The sequence below is a fragment of the Amphiprion ocellaris genome, chromosome 16 (assembly GCF_022539595.1).
Source record: "Amphiprion ocellaris isolate individual 3 ecotype Okinawa chromosome 16, ASM2253959v1, whole genome shotgun sequence".
NCBI lineage: Eukaryota > Metazoa > Chordata > Actinopteri > Pomacentridae > Amphiprion > Amphiprion ocellaris.
In genome coordinates this window covers 16,012,595-16,032,498 of record NC_072781.1, presented here as the reverse complement: position 1 = coordinate 16,032,498, position 19,904 = coordinate 16,012,595, and the positions used below count along the sequence as shown (strand labels likewise).

The following is a 19,904-nucleotide window of genomic DNA, read 5'->3' as shown; positions in this document are numbered from 1 at the left end:
ATTATAGATTCTATTATAGTCGTAATAGAATGGATGGGATGATTCAGAGAGGTTAGAACATAAAGCTAAATGAAAATTAACATATGCAGTGATTTATTTAATCTTTCTGAGAAGTTAAAATGTCAAGATTGTTCAGTCTTGAAGAGCCAAAAGCTGGAGTCAAGCATTTGCTTCTCTGGTTAGATATTTTCATTCAATATTTAATCATGTCATGTATAATCACGAAATACACCGCACAGCTATATTGCAAAGATGGTAGTCAATAATTTTAGCAAGTAAGCTGAGTAGCCTAATATACAGTAAGTACTGCGCAGTTAAAGTGAACATTATCAAAGTTCTATGATATTTCAAAATGTGGAGGACTCCAAAACCAGCAGCAGTAAATTCACAAAATCTTTTCATTGCAAAGTTATCGTGTCATTGTAGCCAACTGCATTCATTTTAAATTTAATAGGTATGAAGTTTGAATGTTTTACAAGTCGAAGCTATATTCAACACAGCTATATTCAAAGGTTTGGGTAGGTTACGCATTGTTACGGCCCCAGGCCTCTGCGCTCCTCCTCCACCGCTATGATTTGTATTGTGAACAGCTGCCTGCCCTTCATCTCCGTGGTTTCGCCCTGCCTGTGGCCAAGGAGCTGAAGAAGGATTGGTCCGTGAAAACGACCTCCGCCAATCCAGGTGCCGGATGGACTTCAAAAGGCTCGCTCACGCAACATTCGGGACAGTTCAGGAGTTGAGCTGTCCAGTTCGGGACCTTGGAACGCTGTTTGTGATTCTTGTTGTGCTTGTGAATATTAAGAATTAATTGTTAGTTAGTTAGTTAAGCGTGCTACTGCCCTGTGTTTTGGTTTAGAGGGTTTTTTTTGGATTTGTCATCTTTTATTTTCTCCTATTTTTGTCATGCCACCTCCATAGAAAAGGTCGCCTTTGGTTATGTTTGTTACTTTTCTTTCAGGAGCACCGCGCCCATTTACTTTGAACCCCTCGATAGCTGTTTGTTTCTACGCTGAAAAATAAATCCTGCCCATCAGTCTGGAATTCAGCATTGTTTTGCTTGCTTTTTGTTACCGTTCGGATATCCTAGACATCCGGGTCGTAACAACATTTTCACATTTTGTTCTTTATTTTGTCACTGTTACTGTAAAATAAAGTAAATTAAACTCTAATTGGGGCATCTACAAAAGTTTGGGCACCCTTCTTCTTGTAAAACACTCAAACTTCATTAACTCATTAAGCCTTAATTGACTCATTAGGATGTGTAAAGCAGGTCAAGAATCATCCGCAGAAACTGTCAGCTGATGACAGTTTCAGAGCTAGATTAGATAAATTCTCCTCAAATCTTGGGGGACCTCTCAACAACTATGAGTTCCTCTAAACCACTGACTAAGGATCTCAAATGAAGCTAATTGATGCCCACAAAGCAGAGGAAGGGAATAAAAAGATAGCAGAGCACCTCCAGCTTGCAATTTCCACTGACTGAAATGTGATTAAGAAATTGCCAATAAGGGCACTGTATGAGTCAAAACAAGATCTGCTGGGTAGAGAGGCAAAGGAAGATCACTATTTGACTACAGGAAGGAGCTACAGCAAAGTTTAGCTGACAAAGGAGTGTTGATGCACTGTTCTACTCTGCAGTGCACATGTCTAGCACAGTTTATATGGAAGGGACATCAGAAGATGCCACTTCCTCACAAATGTCTGGATATCAGATCTGGATAAGCCACACCATTCATCTTGGAAACAAGAGATGTGGAGAAATGAAGTTCAAATTGAGCTCTTGGGCCAAAATCACCAAGGTTATGTTGTCAGAAAAAAACGTAGCAGTGTGATGAATACAACACCTTGCCAAATGATTCCATTTGAATGCAAATGCATTGCAGTCAGTCAAGAAACTGATACTGAAAGAAGGCTGATCTCTACAAGAGTGCAGCGATCCAAAGCACACCTCAAGATTCATGAATCACTTCAAGAAATACAAGCTGGAGGTTTTGAATGATATTCAGTCCTGTCCTAAATATCACTGGAAATCTGTAGGTAGATTTTAAACATGCTGTATGTGCAAGTCACTCTAAAAATATCCCAGGATGTGAAGTGATCTGTCAGGAAGAGGAGGTGAAAATTCCCCAATTAGCTGGTTACAAACACTATGCAAGCTGTGCTGTCTGTCAAAGGTGGGTTCAGTAGGAACTGGTTTAGCAGGATGAGACGAATATCACTATGTGTATTTGTGATTCTAATCTGTTCACACTGAAGATGTCACAGAAAGCACCCTTTGATTACATCACTTACCATGAAGAAATAAAAAGATGGAAGTTGAGAGTTCAGCTAGAAGTGTATCCAGCACTATCACCAGTGATTCCCAGCTTTTAGGGGTGTAGAGAACATGTCCTTCATATTGTGTGTTTAGATTCAATGGAGAGTCATCAGTTGTTGGTTTTGATTGACTATTCACTGTTTTATGACCCTCAAGGACAAAGAAATTGGGCACTGCTTCTGAAGAAGATGAACAGTAAATTTTGACATTACGGGTACTGAATGTCAGTGGGGAACAGTGTGGTGGGACCAGACCTGTTGTAAGCTCATGAAATGAAAAATAACAACTGGAGACTGGCTCTTTTTTGATAGGGTGTCGACACAGAGTTTGTATTTACTGCCCCCCCCCCCCCCCCCCCCAAAATCAACCAACGATAAAATTTGCCCAACGTTTATATACAACTACATTCATTTTTTTTTTTTAACCCATTAGCAGGGTAGTACTCACCATTAAATGCATAGTTAAAGCACTACCTGCATATTAATGACATTGGCTGCCCAATTCATACCATATTCAGCTTTCAACCGTCTGCTGTACGACAAACTTCCTCAAAAGCAGCACTGATTTGCATCTTTCTCCTATTCTCTGATTGAGATAAGCTGGTATTTTGGTGTTCCTGTCTTTCTTCCAACATGCTGCCTGCTCCCAGGATCCCAGTCTAATTAGTGACGACGCTGAGATGGCCATGGCACCTGACAGAGATGGATGGCTACTCAGAAATAAAAGATGATTTTAACACTGACTCCTAACAGTCAGGCTGTTCTCCAGTGCTGACGCATTGGCCACACACTATTGATTGATTAGCATTGCAGATTGCATAGACTTGGAGAGAACCTGGCTAGCTTTCCAGGCTGTTGCTGTCTTAAACCCAGCATAATCCCTGGCTAGAGGCCCAGCATGCTTCTCACCCTTTCATTAATATGGGGGTGCCAGTACACCTGGCGACCAGACAAACATTTCAGCCAGCCTTAAATGAAATACATCAGTCACAACATCTCACTAATAAAAGGACTGCTGACCATTAAGTGACATTTCCTCTGTTCTGTTTGGCTTTTAGTCTCCACAGTAACCCTTTAGCTGTAACATGCATTTACCTTTCCTTGTAAATGCAATTTATATGGTGGACCTCATTGTTTTTGGTTTCAACCTCATAATATACAACTTGTTTTACTCCAACTACTAGTACTGTTCAGTTGTACGGTTACTACAACTAGGTATGAATATACCAGTCTACATAGTTGGATCAAAACCTATAACAGCATGTGAAAATGTTCTATTTTATTCATATCTGTGCGTTTTTAAAGTTTGATATGTATGGCATGGACCTTGGTAAGCCTCATAGAGAGTATGAGGGGATGTATTCCTGTAGAACAGATCTATGGTATTATAGTGTTGGGGTTAGTGTAAAGGAACAAGGACAGGAATGACTGCAATGACCCCTTGAGTGTGTTTGTGTGCCAAGATTTTTTTTTCAGTATAAAGGAACCCATATATCAGGCTATGATGATAGATGTCCTAATGTATAAATGTATGTACAAATCAACAACACTAGAAAACAGGACGTGTTGCTACCATATCAACAGCTCTAATGATTTTCTTTAAAGATGTTGAATCTCTGTTGCATGCAACTGCAATAAATTTTTTTATATTTTCCACTAGTCTTAGCTGTTGCATAGAATATATATTTATATAATATAAATAGTGAAAATTGCTAATATTAACAAAAAGTGTGTCAAATTCAGGTTGATTTTCTAACTAATCTCTCAGTGAAAGTGTGGTAAGTTCGATATGTGCATAGCCTTGAATGGATTTACATTTCCATAATGTAATGGCAAAGAGGTAATAATCACATTCTGGTGCTCCTGCAAAGTGCCATTGTTGGGCTCCTGTTCTCTTTGCAGCGAACATCACTGGAATCTGAGGCCATGTTGAAGTGTGACACTGAGACAGCTCATGATGCATAACCAAAGGAAATATGTGCCCATCCAGAAGTCATTATTCATGTTGTATAATGAATACAACCCACAATGTCACTAGTACCTGACCTTTCAGCCCAAGGTATCAGCTCCCAAGTGCTTATTTTGTCTGCACAATAGTTTCATAAACCAAGGCTGTTTACAGTTTGCAGTATTCGCCTTGAATAGCGTACTATTTCAATGCAGTGCTGGTTTCAAACTTTCCCTATGTTGAAATATCACCCGAATAAATTGAATAAAATACGTGAAGAAATGCAATACATTTTCTTCTCATAATCCATAGACATGGAGGAAAGAGGCAAACCTCTGGTCTCTGTCTGAGCTGCACTGGCACTTTCAGGCTGATTGGTGTTTACCAAGTCTGTGCCAGGTCTCTGTGCCGGCCAGCTTTGTGTTTCCCCTTTCTCTGTCGATTAAATCCACTGTTGTAATGCCAGCGTCGCGAAAGGTTCAGTGCCTTTGCATTAAGAAAAATGAACACTATGCTATACTTTGAATTCACTGTTGTGTGTTTATGACAGTGTATTTTAGCAGAGCACATTACCATTTTCTGTTTACTTTTGAAAATTACAAATGGAGATGAGTAGCAGTTTGTCATCTTTGTTCAGTATTCCATATGTGTCTAAACAATATCACACAAAAGATTAAAACACTATGACTCACTCTGAAGTTTCCCATTCACTCAGCTATTCTATACAGATGAAATTCAGTGCTATTTTTCCCCTGTTAGCGCTGATTGTTGTTTTTATGTTATATTCTAAGATGTAAAATATTATTAAAAGCTATTTTTGAAAATTGTGTATATTCTGGACATTATCTTGTCTAGCCTCCCGATGCTCACCTAAACTGGCAATGTTGCCCAATCCCTCTGATTGCCCAAATTTTAACATTGTCAAGCCCAATTAGAGCATCGGATCACATTGCAACAGCAGCAGATGTAAAATATCAGATGTTAATGCACAGAGGTGCTCGGGAGTTGATCAGTGTCCAAACAGTGCATTTGGATACAGACTGTGTTTCAACGCCAGATCTAAACAGCGCCAAACCCATCTTTCATGTCCCCCAGACATGCATTGAGTAAATACATCTGTAGTCTTAAAGTCAGACTCCTGGTTGGATTACACCACAGTGACTAGAAAACAATTCACTTCCGTAGCTTTCCTACTAAGCACATAGCTCATTGAATTAAACAGTTTACAGGAAAAACTCTGCAGTGGAGCGGTATGTCTACACCCACAGTGAGGTAAAGCATCTCTTCAGTATTTTCCCCGTATGTCTTATTTTTGAAGTACAGCCAGCCTTGGTATGAAAAATAATCAGATTTTAATAATATCTTAATCCCTTCTTTAATGGCATCAGCAATTATGCAATAAATGGATTTACTATATCCTGTCTTTGTATAAGACATGAAAAATGGATCATAACCTGCTTAAGGGCTGTAAGGAAATCATCAGATTAGCTCCAAAACAAAGAATGTAGCCGCTATTCTTTTTACATCCATCACTTTTGCTTCACCGCTTCGATGACATAAATGCTGACCTGAGAGATTTAAACTCAGAATTGATAACTAACACTCTCTGAGGTGACAGAGCACACTGTATTGTAAGTCCACATATCATTTCTGGAAGGTCAATGGCTTCCATCATAGCCTTAATAACTGATATCCACCTCTGCCAGTTTGTGATAAAGAAAGTGGTGTATGATAGCATTTTCTCACAAAGTGTATAATATGTAAACACAGCGATAACTCTTCTGCACCCCTGAAACCATTATGTCTTGACAGCGAATGCCATATATTTTATCATTTCAGCTTTTTTCGAGATTGATACTCAAGCTGAGTGGCGGAAAAAAAGAAATTTAGTCGACTCATGAGGCTGTTTTTTTATTGGTTTTATTTTTTTAATTTTTTTTTAGCAAATGTTTGGCCAAAAAATGAATATTTTTTCCCTTAATGACCATAATCACTGCTGTTTCTGTTCCTCCTGGTGTACATCATAAAAAAAACATTTTGGTTCACATTTATGTGGGGGGTGGGTGGGTTAAGCTTAATGGGCAGTAAGCCAAGCTGTGAACAAGCAGCTATCTGAATGCTGTCACTGTAGAGGCCATTATAGCGTTCCATTTGAATTATAAAACCTCTCTAGAGTAAGGTGGGTGCTGCATGGGTGCGTGACTGCCCACCGGATAGCAGCGATGGGTCTCGTCAGTGAAATGGTTGAATGGAAGGGTGACCAGACATTCCTCTCATTATTAGACTTGTCACTGTCACTCACAAAAGCGTGAGTGACAGAAGACCCTATTACCCTCTAAGATTCATCTCCATCCTTCAGTGATAGGGCAGCTTTTACAGTCATCACTGAGGTTGTGGGGTGAGGGGGCAAGGAAAACGCTTCAGCAGTCTCATTAGCATACCCCCACCGTTTTGTTTCTGTCACACGCAGCGCTGGCCTATGCACAAATACGATTTTATTTATAAAGTCATAACAAAATAATACTTTTGATTCGGAAGATTTGAGCCACGGTTCTGAGAAAAGGCCACTTTTGAAATAGCCGGTAAGTATGTTAAAGCTGGTCTTCCCCTGAGAAAAATTATCTACTTAATTAAAAGGACCAGCAGGAAAGGCCTGGAATCATGACGGTATAATTATAAAAGCCCCATTTCTGTTAATCCTTGGCTCTGCAGCGAGGAGCCTCACATGATGGAGCCAGGCCATGGCCACTAGTTAAATCATAAGACCACACAGGGTTTTTACAAGTAGAGGCAATGTTAGTATGACGAGCCTTAACTGAGGATCTGTGGGAATTGCGAAAGAACCCAGAGGTCTGCTCGAGGCTTTTTACTGCAACGGAGCCTGGGGAGAGAAGCTCAGCAAGATCATTTATGAAGGACAGGGAGTCAAGAGGCAAATCACAGGCATGTTTGTAAGTAAAGTCGATGAATAGTGTGCCAAAAATTGATGTATTATAGATCCGTAGGGAAAGAGAGCTGTGCGACTGAAGTTGTGGTTGTTGAAGCAAAGCAAATATTTTCTTACATCACTCAGATTAATCTGAATCATGACTTAAGTGTCAAAACGTGTAAAAATTTCTGTACTGTACAAAAGTATAAAATGAATGAAAACAACCACTCTGAGGCGTTATACTAGGAATATTTACCAAACTATTAATCATGGCAGGACATTAGTGCTGAACTTTGTGTTTGCATGGAGGTGGCCTCTGTCTGTTGCTGGCTCGTCTCAGTGCCGAGGCCTTTGATTTGTGTCTCACAGCTGGGCCAAGGGAAGACGTTTCAGTAGGCAGCTGCAGACGCTTAATCTCCCCTGCGCTGACACAGGCTCAATTAATAGATAGCACACTTTGGGATTCTGCAAGAAAGTTGTCAGGGCCCCGTCAGATAAATCACTGGAGAGGAATCCACACTGGCTATCACATGCTGCGGCCCCTGTGGCCTGTTTCCCTTTGTTTGCTTACTTTGACTTACAGAAAGGTAATGATTTCATAGCAACGAGCCACACTGGGGGTCTTTTTGACAACGGCTTCCATTGCCCTGAATTATAGTCTGCAGTTGAAAGAATCTCCACAATTTCGTTTTAGCTTTCAATGGCGAAGCAATTAGTTTAATTGTTGAGTAACACTTGAGAAGTTAATATGTTTTAAATTTAAACTTTAATACAGTCATTGTAGACTTACCCTTGAAGTCTACATATAATTCTGCGAAGAGCACAAAATCCTCCCACTCCTGTAATACCTTTACTCGAGGCTCATGAAAGACAAATAATCATTTTATATCCACCAGCAGTCTCTTTTTTTCATTTTCCTTGTAATAATCTTGTTTACAGTTTCACCATAATGGAAAATGGATAATCATCCATAATCTTGAGAACTTTTTCTTTAAAGAAAAAAGAAAAACACTTATCTCTTACATTGATTTTGAGTCTTAACCTTAATTCTTTTGGGCTTCTTTCTCCTCAGGCAGACATCACAGATCACAGTGCTAATGATGAAAAACCCACATTAATTTAGTGTTTGTAAAACACATCCAACTTGTTCTCCACTGGCTTTGCAGATGAAACAATATTTAAGTTTAGGGCTATGCGGAACAACTGAATAAATGCGAAAAGGCATATTGGGAGTCTGTTGTGATGAGCACACAGTGTATCTAATTCAGGAATTTTTTTTTTTGTATTACTTTATGAATTCAAAGTGTCTGTTTTACATCTGTAGAATGAGTATCCTTGATATTGCTCGGTTGTATAACTTGGCAGGAGCATGAAATCAAGTTGCACTCCTCTCCAATTAAGATAGCTCTGGCATTAGCTCTTATCACACACAGCTATATCACCCTAGCTTTGCTGCATCTTGTCACAATAAATTCTTGAGCTTCAGGTATCTCATCAGTTGAGGAATTCAGCGAAGGCAGCCAACTGACCCATCACGCAGACATACAACAGGTGTACATTTTCTGTCAGACTGGTTTGAAGCTGCAGCAAGAGGTGATAGGAGAAGAAAATAACTTCCACTGTAGTGGTAGCAAATTTTAGGTTTCCATCAAATGTAGCACAAACTTTAACCAAGTGCTTAGAGACAAAACACATTGTGAATTGATGCACGCTTCTACCCACCCTGTGAATATTTGGAATCAGTGCAAAGGCATGAAAAGCTGTAATTTTCCCATCAAACTGTTACAGAAGAAACTAAACTAAATGATGTAATTAATGCAGAACCTGTCAAACCTTAAATGGTAAAATTTGAATGATAATTAAAAAAAACTTTAAATTTCAAGTAATAGTTTGTGGTAATTACAGTCTCCTCAGTGCTCCACACTGGTCTGATGTTTTTGTCTGCTTGTATTTTTCATCTCTTCAGTGGAGCAAAAATTTCAATAGACAATAAAGTCATGTGCCTCAGGTACAATATGATTTATTCAGTCGAAGTCCATTGCACAGCATTGTCTTTTTTGAAATAGTTTAAGGTTTGTTTTCCAACTTTTCCATTTTATGTTAATATAACTTAAAATGCACATAAAACACAGTTAATGGACATCTACATAGTTACTCCCCTAGACTAAAATTGAAGCAAAAGAAACACAGCATCAAGAGTCTTAGGAAAGCAAACACGTGCAGCCAGAACAGTGCACTTCAATGCACTTTGTCTTTGATTCTCCAAATCTGTGGAACTCTACAGGAGGGATAAACACCCACCTTTTTCAAAAGATTTTCCCTCATTTTGGTGTTTTGAGCATCGTCTAACGTATCTATCCAACAGCTCCAATAAGTGTTAAACTAGGTTAAGATCTAGTGACTGTGGAGGCCATAGTATATGACTCACATCATTTTCATACTCATCAAACCATTCAGTGACCCCTTGTGGCCCCACGAACGAGGACATTGTCATCCTGGAAGAGTCCACCCCCATCAGGATAGAAATGTCTCATCAGAGGATAAAAGTGATCACTCAGAGCAACTTTGTATTGATTTGCAGTGACCCTTCCTGCTTAAGGGAAAAGTGGACTCATTTACCAGCAAAATGCCCCCCACAGGATAACAGAGCCCTGGGATCCCCTCATAGTAGGGGTCAAAGGTTCAGGTTTTTCCTTTCATTTGTCACCTGTCTATATGTAGGCTACTACCAAAGGCAGTTCACAGTTCAGCAACAACTGAACAGATATGCCATCTGTTACTGTGACATCAAAAAATCTAATAATTTATCCTGGGAATCATAAAAATAGTTAATAATCAATAATGATCATATACAAAATAGTATATCTTTGTCTTAGTAGAGCTGTGGTACAAGCATTATCATGTCAAAGCCTACTGTTTGTGATGCACATAACATGAAATCTAATTTACATAACATCCACTGTTTATGATAAGAAAGTAAGTTGTTGATACACCGGAGCATGGAGAGCAGCTAGATTTTAATGCTGTAGGCAATTTCAGAGTAATTTTCAGGGTGAAGAAGTCAAGAGCAAAAATCACTGAAAACAAAAGTAAAATAAATGTAATTCATATCCCATTTCCTTATATAAACATTGATATTCCCTGTCCCGTAGTCTGTTTTCATAGCCTTTTATTAGGTACTTGAACAGGAATTTATTAGGTACTTGAACAGGAATTGAAACATCCACACCTTGTGTTTTTGCAGGTAAAATAAAGCATAGTTAATGATCAAGGCATACAAAACTATGATGACCTTTCGATTCCATAGCTCTCTGTGGTTGTGGCATGCCTCACTTGCTACTTTACAAATGTTAATGTATTGTACATGGCTGTAGGCTTTGCTGAAGAAGCGCCTTGCACCAGCAAAGCCAGAGAACCATGCATAATAGCAACAGCTGTTCATGCATTTTAATTCAAAGCAGTGGCCTTTCATTGAATGGCTCCATCTTTCTTCATTTCCGCAATTACGGACTTGCCAGAGAGTTTGGCCTGAAGATCCAAGAGTCTGAAGCAGCAGCCATGCTTGTTTTCCATCCTCACCAGACTTAAAGCTTGCGATTCAGATTGCTCAATAATTACGTGCATTTGTCTAGTCCTGCCTGCTGTTGTTGCTTCTCAGAGCACTGTATGCATTGAACAAAGTGCTCCTGTTCCAACTCTCACCTCTAGCCAGGTTGTTCTTAGAAAAGCCATCATTTACCTTCATGTGGCAGGGTCTCTTGGGTAACTCAAAAGATGAACTTTGTGCAGGGAAGTAATTTATGATGAAATTGGCCAGGACCTGCTCAGGGGGCTGTTTTCTAGCCATGTTTTCTCAACATCACTGTGTCCCTTATTAGCCTGACTTTTCAAAGAGGGCAATTTCTAAAGCAGGCGACATTTAATTATGTCTGGGGGAAAATATGTGTGTGTGTTCTATTGATTCCAGATAGTCCTTTGTCTAAGGAGAACTAGCCTTGTGTTTAGTGACTGATACAGGTTTGTGTCTTTAATATAATTCTAGAAACACACTGAAAACACTGAAGACTTGCTGACACTGTAGTGATTTTGCTTGTAGGTTCCCATTAATGTTAAGTAAGAATATGTTGTATATAATCAATAATTCACATCTGGTTTTGACTCTTGATCTAGTCCAAGGGGAGCCCTTAATGGTCAGCAGTGGGAATATGCCTTGAAATAGGAAAAGGCATATTTTATTTTATCTTTTCTGTGAGCTGAATTTGTTCCTACCCACTGAGATTGGTGGCAAGCTTATTGACAGGGGATGCTTCCTGATGGTGGGTTACATGGTGACTACCTTGTACCACAGATGTACGGCTCTGGAAAACCCCCGCTATGAGAGCTCTTTGATGCCAGAATCCCTTACAGCGAGGAATTAGGTGCATGTCATGTTGTTCTTGTAAATGGTGTTTCAAATTGTGCAGAAATGCTTTGATTCCTCCCAGGAACCCAAAAGAACCACTGGAAATGTGTTTGCTTGTATGAACATTTTAACCTACAGACAGTTATGACGTGCAAGTCATGAATGGATGAACTTCTACTTACATTGTGGTGTAATAATCTGGCATGTTGGTGTAGTAAAGATTCTGGGATTTTAACCTGCTGGTCCAAAGACGTGCATAGTAACTTAACTAGTGATTTTAAATTTGTTATAGGTGTCAGTCTAAGCTGGCTCCAACCCCTTGCGATCCTCTACAGGGTAAAGTGGGCATAACAGATGAATTGTTTGTGGTATAATGTCACATTTACATCAGCTTTCATGACTAAGGTTATTTACCAAGCAAATAAGCACATAGACATACAACTTATACAGACACATGACACCTAAAATTTGTTTATTTGGATGAGAACAATCTGACAATCTCGTCTCATACAGTCCACTGACACACTCCATCACTCCATCTCTTCTCTGTAACAGTAATAGTAAAGCTTGGGTGCCAAAGGTAATCTAACCTAGGAGACAAGGCGATAATAGCTATACTGACAGAGCGCTTGTTTGTAATAAGAGAGTGGATGTGGAGTCAAAGGTGAAAAATGAGTGTGATATTGAAGGAGGAAGAGAAAGCTGCAAAAGGAAGTTTTGTTTATCTGTGGTTATTAGTGCACCTCACACCCAGAAATAAAATGTTTTGATTCTTAGACGGGAGTAGAAAACACAAATTATGGAGTTCTGTCAATCAGGATGCCATTGTGTAAGCAGATGTGTTCACAATTTGGGATTTGCGATTTCCTATTCTTACTCCAAATGACATGAATGATATCTTGAAAGATGGTACTTTGATGATATGCTGGCACCCTTTTGCTGGTCATGTCTGTGTCCACAGATACTGAGCCAGTCGTTTTCACTAAGCATCAATACAGCAGAGAAAGTCATGCATGCGTTTCCAAGTGGATGTCTACAGTTTACTTGTGCTGTGAGGAAATGCAAATAATTATAACCGAGGAATGCAAACTACAAAAGAGACCTGGAAACCACACTGGGCAGATTGTTACACCTAATTTGAATAATCCTTTGTTGATACTGCATGTCCTATCGGCTCAATACAATTGTCACTCAAATGTCTGCAGAGTTTAAAGTGATACTCATTACTGTGTCTCTAGATAGTCGATGTGTGGGCTCATTTAAGGAGTGGATTTACGAATCAAAATAGGGTCAGGTTTATTAAATACAATAGACAAAAGAATTTATTTGACAGCTATACTACTAGAGACTCCTTGCATTGGACTACGCAAATAAAGTGTTGCCAACCTGCCTGAGTGAAGAATAAGCAGCAGTCCTGTCATGTAAAGAATGCAGATGCCGTATTTCAGCATATTGGGGACAGAGCGACTCTGCTTGCTGAGACGGTCTGAGTTAAAACAACATCTTTAAATGTGAGGGCCGTGGCCGTCACCATTGTCCCAGGGAGTTCAGCACGGCTGGGGTTTGGCACCGAGTCGTCCGCAGCTGTCAGACTCCCAGATTTCCAACGACAGTGTCACATGAGCTGTGGTAACCTAACCTGGCATTCCTATACAGCCCTGGAATAACAGTGTGAAGATTGTGTTCTCCGAACACGTCCAGCTCCAGCTCCTCAGATCCACATTTGTTTTTTAAAACAGTTTTGAGTGGACTTCCACAGTCATGAATAGACTGCATTAATATTGCTTCACTGACCATTATCCTTATGAATGGTAAAAATGTTTCAAAAACAACTATCTTGTAAATCATTTTCAAACTAACAAGTGTATCAGTGTTGTGCTACACTGAAAGGAATCCAAGAATTACAGTGTCAGCAGAAGGTGGAAAAGTGCTGCGAATGTTGCCAGAAGCTCCGCTTTTATCCAATTACTGTAAATCTGGCTGTGTTAGTCTAATATACATACAGTATGTTATAGGAAGCATTAATGGTAAGACTGGATAAAGAGCAGGTTGTGACATGAAGCTGGCCATGAATTACAGTATTGCTACAATATCGGACTGTACTGGTAACATTGCAGTGTTTATTATAGGTACGTTAATTGCTGTCCCTTTGGAAAGCTTGTCTTGAAATAGGTCTGTATTTTCATTTTAATTTCAAGAACACATTCTTCAGGCTGGACCTGCTTGCTACTCAGTGTGAAGCACATTTACACACACGCACGCACGCAAACACACACACACACACACACACACACACACACACACACACACACACACACACACACACACACACTGCTTCACTGAACAACTAAACATACATTGCCTTGCTAAAGAGAACTCAGTGAAGGCTTCTTTTTCACCACTTTATGCCTGCTCATGGTCAAACTCCTAAATTAGCCTCAAACTGCTTTGTTTTTAATGTGACCCATGGCATGTTATAATAGTTAATGCTGAACTGCAACCTACTATTTAAGTTACACTATTTCAGATAAAATGAATCTAATTTTTGCTGAAGTAGTCTTCAATTCCGGCTAAATGTTAACAATAATAAGAGAAGGGTTTCCAGTGTCCAACCTCTGATTGTTGTGTCATTCCTGCTTACATTGCCGTGTCAGGGGAATTGTGAGTCAAGTACTGTAAGCCTGAGGTATTTTATATCCCATCCAAGAGTAACATCTGTGACTATCTGCCTGGCACACTATTAGCCCAAATCCCCTGTTTACCTGGGTATTATAGGTAAAATGGAGATTATTATCCCTTTCCTGGGAACTTGGTTACAGTGGAGAGTGAGCTCTGGCTCCTGTTGCATCCAAAATTGCTGTGATTAGGACACATAATCCAGTATCATAAGGGAGTAACCACAATGGCTTGAACATATTCTACCTGACATTTAGTACAGCCAGATCTCTGATTGGCACTTGATTAGCAACTAATCCATGTCATTATCTCCTTCAGTGAAATTAGTTGAGTAGAAAATGGTGTCGTAAATCACAGAGGTGGAATTGTGGTGGGGCTTTGATCGGTGTTCAGCTCTGAAAGTGCTCTAAGGAGAGAGGAAATATGTTGTTGCCATGGATACTATAAAAAAAATAGAGGCGATATATGGCTCAATAGTTTCAGGAATATGTTTGGTTTCTTGTGCAAACAGCAACTCTGAGTGTGAGAGGGAATTGATAAATGTTTTGGCTGCCATTGTGTGACCCGTCCCCATGAAGAGTTGTCATTGGCCACATAGTCACATAGGTTAAAGTTTAGGTCAACCTTTATATGAATGACTATTCCCCTCTGTTAGTTTATGGACTGATATTCAGACTTCTCTGTATCATGCCAGGTAGAATCCAGCTCACCCCCCTCCCTCCTGCACACCCTGTGCTGCCTCCTCTGGCTCCAGTCCTGAACCTAACCCTCAGAGGAGTGGAAAATAATTAGGAGAGAAAATTGCTGCTGACACTATTTCTGAAAAGCAGGGTATTGTAATGAGAGCAGAGCAGGTATTCATTGTGTCTGAGGGAGCGATTGAAAGCCCTTGGTTTTCGGGCTGCCTGGGAGAAGCCCGGGGAGAGTAAGCAGAGCTTTGCTGAGTCCCTTAATGCATGTGGGAACGGAGCCTTGAGAGGACGAGGCAGAGGTGTCTTCAACAATGGCAGGAGCCAAGGTTACAGCTGAGTAACTAATTCAAACTGCTCTAGACTGACACGCACACTCATACGCGCACACACTCCTCTCCTTTGTCTCCCTCAATATGTCTCTCCCTCTGTCTGTTGCTCTCTCCTTGTTCCCATTATGAGTTCAGAGGGATGCCGTCCAGCCACCGCTCAAAGTTATCTTCATTAGCTGTGCGGACTTGCTGGAGTGGCTGCTCTGGGAAGCTTTCTCTGAGCAAGGCACTCAGAGAAGATGAATAAATGTTTTGTCCCACATAGGCCCAGCCTAAAGCAGTGGCAGGCTGCGAGGAGAGATAGATGATGTATTAACTGTTATATTTTTCAGCTGAGGCTGAGGAAGCCCAGTAGTGGGGTTGACAGAAGCAGATGCTGCCGCCTGAATATTAAGCCTGTTAAATGAAATGTCCTCTATAAAGAAGTCTTAATAGGAGTTGAAATATAGCAGTCTGTACCACCGATTGCGCATCACATAGTCGAGCACATGCTCGCCTTTGGCCGTCTGCTTGACATGTGATTCATCCTGAAAGCTTGGATAAGAGAGTGAGGGGTCGCTTTGATCGCCTTTTAGTGCTGTGATGCAGGTGCATCATCTGGATGATGTGATTTTTAATTTTTTTTTAGCATTTGAATATGATTGCTTCATCTAAGTATAATGAAAGAGGGACACAGCCATAATGGTGTTCAGGAGACCTTATGAGACTACTCGAACACATGGGGCTATGAATGATGACAAAACTCCATTAAACTCATTGAACTGGCTTCCACTGAGGTTTGACTGTCTAGCTGCAACGTGACAGGTGAATACTGTTCACCTGATTAATGAAATTAAATATTCATATAATCACAAATGACTAACAAAACTTCCAAACAAGAAGTGCAAGAACAATGTTTATGTTCATGGTTGTCAATATCTTGATGTTTCATTGTGAACAATGGGAGAGTGAACTGACTTGTCCTCCTTTCTGAAGTGAATGTAAATGCCATTCTTAGTTAATGAAAATCTGAGGCTGCCTTTGTGATGTTGCAGGCATCCATAATGTAGAAATCTGCAGGGAATAATGCTGAGATCCCACTTAAATGAGAAAATAAATTGATGGCCAAATTGCATGTGGGTCATATCTCCACTTATGGGAACTCAGATCTGCTTTTAGTTGCCTAAATAATGGACTCAGAAAAATGTATTCACAGTCAAGTTTTGATTGCCTCACAATTTGCTCTGTAGTTGAATTTAAAATTACAAAGGACATTTTGAAACCTCCCTCTGTCTCTGTTCTTCCCTACCCCTCTGTATTATCTCTTTTATCAGACATACAGAAATATATATATATGCATATTGCCCACAATGCATCTGCTGCATTCCACCCATTCTGTGAAGTGGTCTAAATAAAGACGGTAAATTCAATCTGTAGCTTTACCATCCAAGATTCTGGCAATCAGCCAGATCTGTTCAGCATCTTCTCTATTTCCAGGCACTGTGAACAAATTTCCAGGCTTTTAGGGGCTCGCTTGCACTGGATGCATCGTGTCACACTCAGTAGCATCAGAAAAAGTAGCTTACGCAACCACGAACAGGAGGTGAAGTGAAATGGAAGCCGAAACTATTATCTACGATCTCATTCCTCAGCTCTTGAGATAAAAAAGACAGAACCCCATATGCATTGCTCGCTAGGTTCCTAAGGTGCTTATAGGTAAGAGATCAGCCCTGCTCGGTCACGATGAGAGGAGTATCTGCAGAGGATGGACTCCTGCGGGAACGCTGTAAACTCTAGGAGAGCAGTATTACGTTTTGCTAACCTGGCTGGCTTTATATGACCATAAAAAAACATAGTTTGCACCTGTTCCTGGGAAGCATTGAGGATATTTTCCTGCTGTTGAACTGTCTGTCCTGCCTGATCTCAGATTGTAGCAGGGTATTTTTTCAAAGGAACAGGTTTATTTTACATTGTGCATCCTCGTCGTTAGTGCATCTGAATGCCAGCTTTGTCGAAACACTCACTCTAGTTGGCACGTTTTATAAGCGAATGAGTCAACAATCAACCAATAAAATTCCTAAGGACCTCTCAGTAATTAGCCCTTTAAAAATAGTAAAAGTTTCCATCTGTGTTGTAGAAGTCATGTGAATCTTTAATATACCATTTTTTTGTAAATTTGAAAATGGTCTTGGTCTGGTTTAGATTGTCATAGAGCCAGTCAACCCAGTGTAGTAATGCTCCCCAAAATAGCACATTAAATATCTATATGAAAAACCCCACAGTTTACACTATGGATTAATTATAGGACTTTGTACGAACTTTCGTTTAGTGTCACGGTATTCTTATTTTATGGTTCATAGCACATTGCGAAGACAAAACTGCATTGAAATGATTTATCCAGTAGCACACATACACGCAAAAAAACGCTTAAGAGCTTTCAGTTTGGCCTTTTTGCATTTAGCATTTCATAGCTGAGAAATGCTAAGAAGCCATTGTGATGCAAATAAGTGTGGCTGATGATCATGGACAATCTTGTTTGCACAGTGGATATTATAAAAATGCCAAGCCTACAGCCGGCACTACATCCGCTCTCTGTTGTGTTAAGTAGCTTTCTTTGTCACCACAGCGATCCCTCCTCATATCCACATCACTGTCAGACTCATGTTACTTTTTTGAAAAGCCATCAGGATTCGTCTCTGTCAACTGCCTGTCCCTCAGTCCATTAAAGATGATTGATAGAGCCTGAAAATATTCCTCCCAGCTGTTGTCGTTGACTCATCCCTGAGAAATTGAAAGGAGCTCAGAAAAGGACCATCCCTCATCAAAAGACCTTTTGTCTGTGTTGACGATGTGACGCAAAATACATTTTTGAAGATAGTGTGTAACTAATCTGCTGCTCTTTTCTTTACACATTTTTTCCTCTGTCTCTATATGTGAACAATTTTTACATTTCCGATGAAGATTGTGATAAGAGTAACATTTTGCATTCTATCAGAATATCAGAAGAATATGTAAACACTGGTTATCCTCCAGGCTATCTTAACCATTTCAGCTTTAATAGATAAAGTTAGTCTCGGAGGCTCGTCTCCCCTATTGGTCAAAGACAAATCTAAAAAAAAAGACAAGTCTGTTTTTCCAACTGCTACTGTTCCTCCTCCCGGCTCCCTTATCCTCTAATGGCTTGTGAGGATTTTTACAGGACAACTTGAGGAGGATTTTATGATGTTTCAGTGTGATTGATAACATGCTCTTGGAGGGATGTCAGGCTTTCAGAGACGGATAATGTGGATTTCTATCTCTCTGCCTTCTTGTGTAAGACGTGCCATCAATCAAGTGTATCGTGGCCTTAACCTGGTAAAATTAAAACCTTAGGGGGGCGGGGGGCCGGGGTCTCCATAGAACCAGGACACACACATCAACAGGGAGCGCGACAGAATCAGAACACAGATCCACATCATAACAGGCTCACCACAGAGAACCGGACAGATTCCCACCACAGGGCAGAAAATACAGTTAATGATCCGACTGTATATTGCTGTTGACAGAGGAGAGGGATTACAGGAAGAACAGTCTCATTTTCACTGTGTGCGGAGGCGTTATTAGATCCTAGCCTAGCTAATTTCATTTCTAAGCTTGTCAATATTTACCAGCAACAGGCACAGCACACTGTAGCAGACCCAGTGTCCCTACAGAGAGGAGACACAGCTGGGGGATAATTTGAAGACGTTCGGTAACCAGAATCAGCCCCTTGAACATCATTTACAGCTTGTTGTTGGTTGTTTGTTTTCACATGATAAAGCACACAAACTGTTAATTTGCCCAACTGGTAGGTTGTTTTGAATGTTTCGCCTCAGGTAAAGCCTCACCTCTCTTTGTATATCTGTGTGTTTTTCAGTTGATGGCTGCATACACAAAGCGGCTGGGTCCTGTCTGTATGATGAGTGTCAGTCACTAAATGGCTGTGAAACTGGCAAAGCCAAGATCACCTCCGGCTACGATCTCCCTGCAAGATGTGAGTACCAGTAGTTAATATCACTTTCTTGTTTGTTCCTGCACCAGTGCACACATTGCAGGAATGGTCTCTAATCAAAACTGCTGCCATTGAGAGCTCACCTGACAGTTAGCAGACATTAAGATTTAGTGGTAAACATTAGTGTGTTTTAACATTGTACTACCTTGCATTAATCTATATTGTTTTTATAAAATAGCTTCAATTTTTCAAAGCCAAGGCTCCTGACCCAGCTGGCTGACTGCTGTGGCAGTGCAGTAATGCAAAAAATCAGTGGTGATGACTGAAAAAATGTTTTATTTTTGCATAGTTTTGGATATGACAAAGGATACATATGTGCATATGTATCATATTTTGAACTGATGTCATAGTCTCTGCGTTCACATTTTTCCAGTGAAACTCCAAATCTACACACTTGTTCACACTTCACTTCACTGAATACACACTTGTGGATCTGCATATAATGACTGGGGTCATTAGCGTCCAATCTACGAATAGAGTGAGATGCCTTTAAAGGCCAAAATAAAAACATTTCTATCATAATTTATTAGTTTTAAAAAGTAATTTGTAATGAATAGGGAGATGTTATTTGGAAGATAATTAATATGATTGGTGCTTCTTGTA

General features: G+C 40.1%; 1 protein-coding gene across 4 annotated transcripts in view; it reads left to right on the top strand.

The window, feature by feature from the left end:
* Positions 1–19,904, top strand: part of macrod2 (mono-ADP ribosylhydrolase 2) — a 411,911-nt gene that overhangs the window by 152,868 nt on the left and 239,139 nt on the right. For all 4 annotated transcript variants that reach the window (XM_055018437.1, XM_055018436.1, XM_055018435.1 and 1 more), the window contains exon 5: positions 19,167–19,283. In XM_055018437.1, coding sequence (XP_054874412.1) covers positions 19,167–19,283 — 117 coding nt within the window. The remainder of the gene's footprint in view (positions 1–19,166; positions 19,284–19,904) is intronic.